General features: G+C 48.9%; 1 protein-coding gene across 1 annotated transcript in view; it reads right to left on the reverse strand.

The window, feature by feature from the left end:
* TTLL9 (tubulin tyrosine ligase like 9) overlaps positions 1-12,395 on the reverse strand; it is a 45,443-nt gene that overhangs the window by 13,064 nt on the left and 19,984 nt on the right. Inside the window, exons 6-10 of the mRNA XM_058562184.1 lie at positions 7,783-7,851; positions 7,059-7,133; positions 5,753-5,843; positions 4,013-4,053; positions 3,036-3,123 (exon numbers count right to left, since the gene is read on the reverse strand). Coding sequence (XP_058418167.1) covers positions 3,036-3,123; positions 4,013-4,053; positions 5,753-5,843; positions 7,059-7,133; positions 7,783-7,851 — 364 coding nt within the window. The remainder of the gene's footprint in view (positions 1-3,035; positions 3,124-4,012; positions 4,054-5,752; positions 5,844-7,058; positions 7,134-7,782; positions 7,852-12,395) is intronic.

Consider the following 12,395-nt stretch of genomic DNA (forward strand, 5'->3'; position numbering starts at 1 on the left):
GAAGTAGGTGAAGGGGATTAGGAGGTACAAACTTCCAGTCACAAAATAAATAAGTCACGGGGAAGTAATGTGCAGCATAGGGAATATATATTATATATAGTTAATAATAATGTAATAGTTTGTATGGTGACAGATGGCAACTAGATATATTGCAGTGATCATTTCATAAGGCATAAAAATATTGACTATGTTGCACACCTGAAACTAATATTGTATGTCAATTATACTTCAGTTTAAAAAAAGTGATGTAAATGGGGAAAAAATGCAAATTGGAAGAGATTCAAATTCTAAGGCAAAACCCTGTTTCCCCATCAAGTCAGTTACATTTTTTTTTATCTTTTTATCTGGAAAAACTCAAAACCCACAGAATAGTTGCAAGAACAGAATGCCCATATATGCTTCACCTAGATGTGCCAATTGTTTCAGAAATGTCTTTTTAAAATGATTGTCCCCAGTACGGGGGAGCTGGAGTGAAATGGACCCTGTCAACGGGAGGGTAAAAATAGAAAGAAATCTTCTGGAAAATAATCTGGCCATATGCCCTCAATCCAGTATTTACACTTCTGTGACATCATCAAAGGAAAAATCTTAAATACAGTAAAAGATTTACGAAAAAATTTGTTTCTTAGGGGCCAGCCCCACGGCCTAGTGGTTAAGTTCGGTGTGCTCTGCTTCGGCAGCCTGGGTTCAGGGTTTGGATCCCAGGCATGGACCTACACCACTCGTCAAGCCATGCTGTGGTGGCAACCCACATATAAAATAGAGGAAGACTGGCACAGATGTTAGCTCAGGGCGAATCTTCCTCAGCAAAAAAAAAAAAAAGTCATTATTTAGTGATCCAAAGTTGCTTTATTATTTTAAAAGTTGGTGTGTAATATCTGAAGCAAATATGGCAAAAATATTAATATCTGTTAAATCTGGGAAGTAGATGCAGGGGATTTCTGTTGTAGTCTTTTCTGCAGCTTTCTATGTATTTTAAATATTTCAATAGTAAAAAATTAAAAACAATTAAAAGAAGAGGTGGAAAATTACATGTATTCACTCACAGTGAAAATAGCAAAGCCTCATTAAACAGAAACTAGCCCTGGGAGAGAGCTGGGTTTGTTTAATAAGGCCTCCGGATCGCGGGAGATGCGCAAACAATTTTAAATGGGGGAGAGGGGACCACTAACGTGTACTGAGGAGTCATGCTGGGCTAGGCACTGTTCTAAGTGCTTTACATCTATCGTTTAATTTTAATAAAAAAATGTGGTGGGAAAAAAACCCAAAACTAAAATAAATTTGATGACTTGTATGTGATAAATGCTTGTTAGAATTACAAAATAAAACAAACATGCTGGAAACGCTGAAGTTGGCAAAATAGAAAAAAATAAATTGCACATTTCCTGAGAATGAGGGCCTACTCCCATTCCGACATGCAGGCAATGCCAGTGCGTTACCTCGGACAGAGACTTAATAGAATGATGAAATTAAGACAGAGAGACGTGAACCGGCTAAAAGCATCAGCTGGATTGCCCGAGCCAGCAGCTCGGCAGCGTCACCTTCCATTTCCATCTCTCCCACAGGCAAGTAGTCTAGCCCTGCCGATTTATCTCCTAAATATTTCTGGATTGTCTACCCCTTTTCTTCTGACACTCAGGTCTAAAAATCTTTAAAACGTTTTTTTGATGTTTATATTTTAACCAGATAATACATTCACATGGTTCAAAAGTCAAAAAGGTACAAAAATGTATAAAAGGAACTATCTCCTTCCCATCCCCGTCCCCATCCACCCATTCTCCTCCCAAAGGCAACTTCTGTTTCCAGTTTCTTGTACATCCTTCCAGAGATGTCTATGCGCAGATAAAGACGTATACAGTCATGTGCTGCGTAACCACGTTTCGGGCAACGATGGACCGCATATACGATGGTGGTCCCATAAGATTAGTACCACACAGCCTAGGTATGTAGTAGGCTACACCATCTAGGTTTGTGAAGGACAGTCTGTGATGTTTGCACAACACTGAGATCACCTAACGACACATTTCTCAGAACATATCCCCGTCGTTAAGCAACACATGACTATATGGAGATATAATTTTTAATATGAATGTGAGCATATTTTTCACAGAGTTCTATGCTTTTTTTCCCAGTTAACAATACATCTTGGAGATTACTTCATATCAGTACATAAAGCACTTCCTCCATTCCTTTTAAAAGTCCATAGTATTCCACTGCATATGTGAGCCATTCATTTAGTTGTTTCCTATTTTTCAGCTCTCACAAACAAGGCTGTGCAGTGAATAACCTGTAGACCTCTCTTTTCCTACACTGTGAGTGTACCTGTAGGATAAATTCCCAGAAGGAGAACCACTGGGTCAGAGGGTCTATGCATTTGTCTTTGATAGACATTTGCCAGACCGCCTCCTAAGAGGTTGTGCCAATTTACACTCCCACCAGCAACGTATGCATTCCCCACGCCTTGCCAACACAGTGTGTCATCAAATTTTTGGTCCCTGCCAATTAGATGGATGAAAACGGCATTGTATTAGAGTAAATGAGTGAGCCAATGACTAGGCACTGAAGAGAAGGCACATAAAAGGATGCAACTGTTCTTCAAAGGGGCTCAAACTGTCCGTTCCTATGAATACGAATCAATGGGACCGTTAGATCCTATGACTATGAATCGATGTGAATGTTAGATCCTATGAATATGAATCAATGTGAATGTTAGATCCTATGACTATGAATCAATGTGAACGTTAGGCACACCACCCATATGATCATCAAGCAGAGCAGTTTGGGGTGAGCTGCTCTGAACAGAGTGGGGCTGCTCCCCTTGGATCACTGGGGGATCTCCCACCTCCACAAGACTGTAAGTTCCTGGAGGGAAGACACCAGGCCTGTCTTGCTCACTGCTGTGTCTCCTGTGCCCAGACCAGAGCTGGCACTCAGCAGGCCCTCAGCCAACATCTGTGGAATGGATGAGTTCTCTCGGGACAGAGGATGGGAAGGGCAGGGTGGTGGGGCATGGTTGGGCGGGGATCCCAGGATACACTGGTCATCGATGCTGTTGAGCGTGAAGCGGGTGTTGGAGAATCGGGCAAAGCCATCCCGGTAGAGCCAGGCCCGCAGCGGGATGTACTGTGGCGGAGGTGGGAACACAGGGAGAGAAAAGGGAAGGGGAATAAATACAAGCACTTCCACATCTTCTGGCTTTTGCACCTGCTGCTCCCTCCACCTGGAATGCCCCTCCTTCTTTCCTATGTCACCCTTCAAGGATTTGCCCAAATATCAGCCTCCTTTGACTCTACTCCCTCCTTCCCTGGGGATGGGGGGCAGGGAGATGCAGAAGGGAATAATATTAGTGGGCATCTTCTCTGCTCCACCACTGTGTGACACCCCCAGCTCAGGGTGTGTCCATATTCCCCACCAGACGGTGAACCTGTTTCAGATACCCTATCTCCTTGTGCCCAGCATAGAGTAGCACACCATGAAGGTTTAAATGTTTGTTGAATGAATGAAAGAATGGGTGGAGGGAGTATAGCAACAACTTGGTTAAGAGAGTAGGCTCTGCGGCTAGGCCGTCTGGATTCTAATCCCAGCTGTGCTCACAAGCTACGCGACCTTAGGCAAGTCACTCAACCCTTCTGTATCTGTTTCCTCATCTATTAAGATGAGGAAAATAATAGAACCTACCTCCCTGGTTAGCAGGAGGACTGAGGAGATAAAACCTGCCAAATACCAGGGGCTGGTACTTAGTAGGTGCTCAGTAAATGTTAGCTATGGTTACCAGGGGCGACTGGATGAATAAAGAACAGGTTGAGGACAAACCCAGATGCTGGGGCCTCTGCAACAGTAAAACGTGGATCTGTCTATCCCCCCAGCCCACCCTCAGATGTCCGCCCGGGCTCTCCCAGGCAGGTAAAACCTCATGCTCATGTAGGCGCCCCCAGAATGGCTTCTGCCTCTGTCCCCCAGCTGTCCCCCCTCTCACCTGCCACTGGAGGAGGCCCCCATCATAGACACTCACCGACATCACCAGCACGTAGACACGCAGGTCAAACTTGCGGCCTATCAGGCAAGGAAAGGATTCATTTCTGCAACAAACGTTGATTGATCACCGGGTACCAGGCTAGGTTTGGGGGTACAGCAGTGGACAGACAGACAGGAATCCCAATAAAACCACACGAGGTACAAGGAGAGGATAACCGGGGGGAGGTCAATGTTGGGAAAGGCTGGAGACGTGGGGGTCAAGGAAGGCCTTGTGGAGATGTGGTGACCTGGAGGAGGAGGAGGTGCCCGCCTAGCCCAGAGGGGGCGGGGCCCTCAGGCAGGAGCGGGCAAAGAGCCTGGTCCAAGGGCAAAGAGGAAGGAGACGAGGTCAGCGAGGTCGGCAGGGGCCAGGGCACAATTTTTGGATTTTGTTTTATCAGCCACGGGAAGCCACTGAAGGGTGTTGGATCCCTCTGGCTACTGTGTCGAAGCAGAGAGAAGGGCACCAGAGCAGCAGTGGGGCACCAGTGAGGGGGCCGGCACAGCTGTCCAGGAGGGAGATGACAGTGGCAGCACTTGGATGGAGGTGAGAGAGGTGGCCACACAGACTCAAGAGCTGTGTGGGAGCTCAATGAAGAGCCAGATGTGAGGGGGAAAAGAGGGGTGCACCCAGGACCATCTCTGACTTCTGGCTTAGCAACCAGGGGTGGAGAGCTGTGTCTCCAGATAGGGAGGGCTGGGAATGAACCAGATGGTGGCGGAGGACAGGGTTGGATTTTAGCCATGTTGGGTATGAGTTGCTGGGAGATGCCCAAGAGGGGAGGTCACAGGCTGTGGGACATCAGGATCTGGGGTGCGGGGGCAAGGTCTTGGCTGGAGACAGAAGGCTGGGAGTCACTGGCATCTGGGTGGTGTTTAAAGCCAAGAGAGAGGACGGGGCCACGAGGGGAGGTAGGGAGGGGAGGAGAAGAGACCCAAGGACTGCCCGCTGGGGAGGGACATTGCCCGAGGAGGCAGCAGGAGCCAAGTGGTGTTAACACTGTTCAATCATGCCCCTTCCGAGCACCCGGCCCTGTCAGACAAGACCCTCCAGAGTCGCACTCCTTCTCACACACTGCCTGACATGTCTGTATTTCACAGACCCCGTGTGGGAAAAGCAGATGGAGAGCCAGCCTGGGGAAATCCGAGGGCTTCATGGAGGAGGCTCGGTCCCACCTCAGGCCACAGGCCCTTGCAGCTCCCTCTCCCTCCAAATCCACCCACAGGTGACTCCTAGTTGTCACTCAGGTTTCAGCTCACCTGTCACCTCCTCAGAGAGGGCTTCCCTCCCTCTCTGTCCCACCACCTGCTCGATTTACTTCATGACACTCACTGCTGTGTGGAACTATCTTACTTATTTGTTTCTAGTTTATTGCTGTCTGCTCATCTGGGGTGTAAGCTCCGTGAGAGCAGGATGGACAGTCAGCACCCAGACAGTGGCCGGCACCAAGTAGACTCTTTATAAATATTTGTTGGATAAATGCATGAACGAGTTGGTTCTTGAAGAATGAGGAGAATTTTAGTGAACCAAAAAGGGAGTGGGAAGGGCATGTCAGGTGGAGAGAACAGTATAGACAATGGCTAGGAGGTGGGAGAGTGCAGGACAGGTCTCCATCTTTGCATCCCTTCATTCCTGGGGTCAGGCTGAGCCTACGGTAGGCTGCTAGTCAAGGCTTGTTGACTGACTGTTTCACCGACAGTTCAGTGGAAGGGTAGGGAGCAGAGACAGCCATCTCACCTCCTATCAGGTAGGGATTTTCAATATATCGCTGAGCTACATAGTTCTCCACGGGAATTTCATCTTTCTGGTCATCAGAACTTCTTGTGTCCTAGTTGTAATAATAATTATTATTAACATTTATTGAGCATTTCCTGTGTACTAGGCATTGTGTTAGGCACTCTACTTGGGGTATATCATTTGATCCTTTAATCAACCCTATGAGGGAAATACTAATGTTATCCCCATTTTACAGATGAGAAACTGAAGCACAGAGAGGGGGAGCGACTTGCCCAGGGTCACACAGCTGGTCAGTGGTGCAGCTGGGAAATGGATCCACACAGGCTGGGCCCAGAGCCCTGGGCATTTAATCTCCAGACCTGCGCTGCCCAATAGGGCAGCCAGTGGCCACATGTGACTATGAACATTTACAGTGAAATTGATTAAAAGTAAGTGAAATTACCTGCTACAACATGAATGCACCTTGAAGACATTATACTAAGTGAAATAAGCCAAAAGGACACAAAAGGACCAATACTGTATGACTCCACTTATATAAGGTACCTAGAGTATCAAATTCCTAGAGACAGACAGTAGAATGCGGTTGCCAGGGGCTGGGGGACGGGGCAAAAGGGAGTTAGTGTTTAATGGGTACAGAGTTTCAGTTGGGGAAGATGAAAAGTTCTGGAGACTGATGGTGGTGATGGGTGCACAATAATGTGAATGTACTTAATGTCACAGAGCTATACACTTAAAAATGGTTAAAATGGTAGAATCTAGGTCTATTTTACTACAATTAAAAAAAAAGGAAATAAATTAAAAATCCAGTCCCCCCTTCCGCACTAGCCGCATTTCAAGTGCTCGATATCAATCTGTGGCTTGTGGTCACTGTGCTGGAGGGCACCGGTGTGCACTATTTCCACCACTATAGAAGGTTCCATTGGTCAGCGCTGCCTAGGGCACCACACAGGCCCCCCAGGGCATTCCTCTCCCTTCTCTCCTGCTAGTCTTCCCTGGCCAGCCCAGCTCAGGAGGACAGCAACGCTCTCTCACACACGCACACGGCACCTCACAGTCTGCACAGCCCTTTCCCACCCACTGTCCCCTTCACAGTGACCTTGTGAGGAAACCAAGGCCCAAAGGCAAGGGTCACCCACTTGAGGTCACACGGGAGCCCGGTGGCAGGGACACTAGAACTCAGGGCTTCTAGCCCCAAGGGCAGGATTTTCTACACCTACCATCACCCCCCGGCCCCCAGGCCGCTTCAGGACAGAGGCAGCCAGGCCTCCCCTTCCTGGGACCCAGGGCCGCCCCCGCCTGTACTCACGTGGCTGCCAGAGGGATTGGCAGTGCTCCTGGCTGGCTGGGCCTCCGGGCTGGCGAGCTTCTTCCCAGCGTTGCCCTGACGGTGTCACACGGTGGGGCGGAAGGGGGGTAGGAATTCACTTACTGAGCACCCGCTGTGAGCCTGCTGGTGCAGCAGGTGCTGGTCCTGTGGGGGTGTGGTCATCCCGCTCCTCTCACCTGCCCTGCATTATCATTTCCAAGGTTCTGAGGGGGTCAGCACTTTTCCCAAGACCACACAGCTGCTGAGTGGCAGAGGCAGGATTGGAACCAGGATTTCTACTGCACCATGTCCCGGGACAAGGATGGGGTGGGGGGAGTGGGGAAGGGAGCTACCTCAGGCTCAGTCTAGGACCTAGAGGAAGAGTTAGCCAAACTCGTCCCAGCCAGGTGAGCAGAAGGCCCAGGGACAGAACACACTGTTCTCATTTCAGGCATATTATCTCGTTGCATCCTCAGCAGGTACTATTACTATCCCCCATTTACTAGAGAGGTTTAGTAACTTGTTCAAGGTCCCACAGCTATTAAGTGGCAAGGACGGGATTTGAACCCAGGCAATCTGGCTCCAGAGACCCCGTCCCCATGGGCAGGCCCGTGGACAGAGATTCTCTGCCAGCCCTCTGAGCTTTGAGGGCGAGAAGGAGGGGCCCCTCACCCCAGCAAGGGCAGAGGAGGGTTTGAGGAGGAAGGGGGAGAGGCAAGCTCACCTTCCTCCAGTCCATGATGTCCTTCAGCCTCCGGAAGAGGAAGATGCCCTTCCCCTGCGACCGGGCTACCTGGGGTGCGCGTGAGTGCAGAAAGGTCGGCTCTTTGTGGTTCCATGTTGGCCCCCGTGCCTGGGGCCCCTCCCCAGCATTCCTCTGTCTCCATCTCCCCCATGGGCCCCCAGCTACCCCCAGAGGAATGGCCCAGCCCAGCCCTGCAGGGGTTGGGACAGAGAAGGTGCTAAGCCTGGTGGGAGGGGGAGAGGGAAGCAGGGAGGAAAGTGAGAGACCGACTTAGCTCTCAAAGGCATACAATTGCATGAATAATACAAAAGAGCAGACAATTAAAAAACCATTTCCAACAGTCCTGGGAACATATCATCCAATTCTTTTTTTGGAAATCAGTTTGCCTTCCTAATTAGGTTTTGCTTCGGCTAATACTGAAATCACTCTGCCTTCACTGAATCCCAGCATGGATAATTCATAGCTTCACAAAGTCTAGGGGCTGGGGGAATTTTTAATATCATGCAGAGCAGTCGGCACCAAAGGCATTGCTCCCTCCTGTGACATCCCTCTACAATGGTCACCTGCCTGGCCTTGCACATCCACAGTGCCCGGGAGCTCACTACCCTCCCCCTAGCTCCCGACACAGCCTGTTTTATTGCGGGATAGCTCTATTAAGCAGTCACCCAAAAGGTATACATTAGGCATCTACTGTGTGCTGGGCATTATGCTATAGCATTAACCCAGACCTCATGGAGCTTTCACAGCCTAAACTATGTTGAGCTAAAATTTGCCAGCCTGGCTCTGGCCTCTAGGGCCTTCTAGAACAACTCCGATTCTGGGCCCCAGAATCGGAGTTGTTATCTGCGGCCAGTTATCTGCGGCCACTAAGCAGGTCTCCCGAGTCATCTTTTCTCCAGCATAAAGGCCCCCGGAGTGTGCAAACTCTCATTTCCCTCAGTTCTCCTCTGAGCATGGCCCAGCTCGTCAATGTGAGGCTCTCTGTACAGCGTAGGGGCGGGCAGAGCTGTCAGGCCCGGCTGTACAGGTTGTCCACTGCATGAAGGGCTCCCAGGCCTGGAGGAAGCAGAAGCTGAGACCCGGCCCTGCTCGGCCTGCTGTACTGTGCACCCTGGCCCAGGGCTGTGTGTGCCCAGAAAACGGCGTGCCCAAAAGACTGTGGGGCACTGGTGGCGGCTCAGGGACAGCCACACGTGCACAGCTGTTTTGGAAAGCAACTAATCAGTGTGCATCAAGGGCTTCCAACTGTTCACAGCCATGATAAAGACTTAAGTTCACTTCACGAAAGATTACCCACTGTAAACAATGAAAAGGCACTCAAGTTCTTTAGTCTTCAGGGAAATGAAAACGAAAACCCCAATAGGATACCACCACACCTCCCCTGAGAATGGCTAGAGTTAAAGACAGACAGTATCAAGTGTTAGTGAGGATAGGGAGAAACTGGAACTCTCACAACTGCTGGTGGGAGTGTCCATTGTTTGGAAACTGGCAGCATCCACTAACGCTGATCCTAGGCACCTGCTACCACCCAGCAATTCCTCTTCTAGGAACCTACACGGCAGAAACGCCTGCACATGGGCACCCACAGACATGTACAGGAACGTCCATACCAGCACATTCATAATAGCTCCAACCTTGAAATTCCCAAAGAGATAAACATTCACTCAATGGAATAGTATACAACAACGATCATTAACAATTTACAATTCCCCACATCAGTGTGGATGAATCACATGAACATAATGTTGAGGGAGAGAAACAAGACACAATGTAGCCATACTATACATTCCAATTATAGAAAGTACAAAAGCAGACAAATGAATCTATGCTATTAGTGACTTGATGGGTAGCAAGTGGGAAAGGGTCTGAGGGGAGCTGCTGAGGGGCTGGTAACGCTCAGTTGAACGGTCTAAGTGCTGGTTACTCAAGTGCATCCACTTTGTAAAATTTTGTCAAGCTGTATGCATATAATTTGGGCACGTTCTGTTTTATTAAACTTCAATTACAAAGTTTTTTTTAAGGTTCATATCTTTTGATGAGGAGCCCCCACCCTCACCCCTGCTGGCTGCCTTCCCTATAGCCATTCCCCTTCCTCTTCTTCCTGGCTGGCAAAACCCACCTCTCACACTGGAGGCTGGAAAGACCAGATATTTGTTTTCCCAGCCTCCCTTGCAGCTAGTGGAAACCATGTGATGTGTTTTGGCCAATGAGACCTAAGGAGACATCTGCTTGGAGCTTTGGGGCTTCTGGGAAAAATTTCCTCCCTGTTAAAAATATTGGGGTTGGGGTGAGAGAGAGAGGGATGGAGAGAGAGAGAAGAGAAGAGAAAGAAAGAAATGCCTGGCCCTTTTCCTTCTTTCTTTGAATGCCACACTCTGAGGAGGTGATGCCTGCAACTACAGCAGCCTCTCACACTGATGACGTGACCAGTCTGATGACAGAAAGCCAACACACTGAGGATGCAGAGTGGGCAAAGAGAAGGCGCCTGGGCTTTTAACAGCATCGTTGAGCACATCCCTAAACCTGGAACTTCCTACCTCTGGCTTTCTTGTTATATGAGATAATGAAATGCCTTTATTGCTTAAAGCATTGTTAGTAACTGACATGCCTGTTCCAGGAGACGCCCTCCTAAGGGAATAATCCTAAAGAGTGGAAAATAAACTTTCCTGCATGGTGATATATCAGGGTCGTTAAGACTGGAAATCACCTAATATCTAGCTCTGGCAGATTGTAGTTTCCAAAAACAATCACAACAATATTTCCAGTCCCATATGTTTTTCCAGAACCTTGCTACCCCCAACCTTTATCAAGAGTTAAAGCCAATGTCCCCTCTCTTTGCATCTGGGCGAGGCTTTAGGACTGTCTCCACTAACTGTGTATGGCAGACGTGACGCTGTGTGGATTCCAGCGCTGGGTCATAAAAGGCAACACAGCTTCCACACAGCTTTCCCTTTGGGGGTGGTGGCCCTGGGAACCCAGCGACCACGCTGTGAGGCAGCTCAGGTCACATGGAGAGGCCCACAGGGAGGGCCCGAGTCTCCCGCCCTCAACCCTGGCTGAGCTCCCAGCCAGCAGGCAGCACCAACTTGCCAGCCAAGTGTGTGAGCCAGTTTGGAAGCGAATCCTCCAGCCCTCAGGGAAGCTGCCCCGGGAGATGCTGGAGTGGAGATGAGCCTTCCCTGTCAAGTGCTGCGCAACTGGAGGCCCATGAGCTAAATAGGACATGGTTGTTGTTTGAAGCACTGAGTTTTGGGGTGCAGCAACAGAGCCAGAACACTAACTTTAGGAAAGTGGCACTACCAGCAGCTAACACTTCTCAGATGTTCTATATGCGCCAGGCACAAGGATTTACACACACTACCCCATTAAAGCTTTTTTAAAAACTCCTATATATAAGCATTAATATTCCCCATTTTGCAGCCAAGGAAACCAAGGAACAGAGAGGCCAAGCACTCTGCTCAAGGTTGCCCAGCTGGTAGGTGACAAATCCAGGATAGTTAAATCCATGCTTCACAAGCCTGGGGCTCATGCATCTCCTGCAAAGGGAGAACACAAAATCATGTGATCGACATTGTGTGACTTCTGGGAGTATCAATCTTCCTTGATAATTTGGGAGGAAAATATTTTTATATTATTTTTATAAAAAGATATGTTATTGATTGGAAAACAATATGAATGGATATGAGAATGAACCATACCCTGATTTTGCACCACCTGTGGCCACTCTCTGCCCCTCCCCTCGGGCCATTCCTCACGTGGCATTGTGTGGCATTCGTCGGATGTGGCAGATGCAGTCTGATGACAGAAAGCCAACACATGAGGATGCAGAGTGGACAAAGGAAGGAGCCTGGGCTTTTAAGGGCATCGTTGAGCACATCTCCAAACCTGGAACTTCCTACCTCCAGCTTTCTTGTTATATGAGATAATGAAATGCCTTTATTGCTTAAAGCATTGTTGGTAACTGACATGACTGTTACAGGAGATGCCCTCCTAAGGGAATGGAGGGCATCCCCAGCAGCCATTCCCTTCTTTCCCCACCAACAGAATCCCATTTGGATCACCTCTTCCCAGTGGCCCTTCTCTCTGGGAAGGTCTGAGCCCTCACGGTGGTCCCATGCCCACCACTGCCCCCCACCCCCGCCATGTGATCAGTTCAGGTATGGGCCAGCAGGATGCCAGGGGAAGTCTGCAGCAGGCACTTCTGGGAAATCTGCGTCTTCTTCAAAAGGGACAGAAGACCAGAGTGTTCCTTTATTCCCTCGGCAGATGGAGGGGTGAGGAGGTGAAACTAGAGCTGCGGCAGCCATGTTGTGACCGAGAGGAGCAGTCAGCCCACAGGGTTGGGAATTGATGATGATGCTGAGCTGCCCAGTAAACCAGCCCTGGAGTTGACCTTTCATCACTAAAGGAAATTCCCTAGGGTCTGTAAACTTGAATGAGCAAAAATTTTTCATCTTTATTTTCATTAACCCCCAACCAGATGTTCACATTTCCTCCTGTTATGAATGCAGCAACAAATCCTAGACTATTAGCCGTGCCAATGACTTTGTTCTCAAAAGAAATCAGTTATTTTTCTATTGCGTTATGATTGT

Source organism: Diceros bicornis, chromosome 19 (assembly GCF_020826845.1).
Source record: "Diceros bicornis minor isolate mBicDic1 chromosome 19, mDicBic1.mat.cur, whole genome shotgun sequence".
Lineage (NCBI taxonomy): Eukaryota > Metazoa > Chordata > Mammalia > Perissodactyla > Rhinocerotidae > Diceros > Diceros bicornis.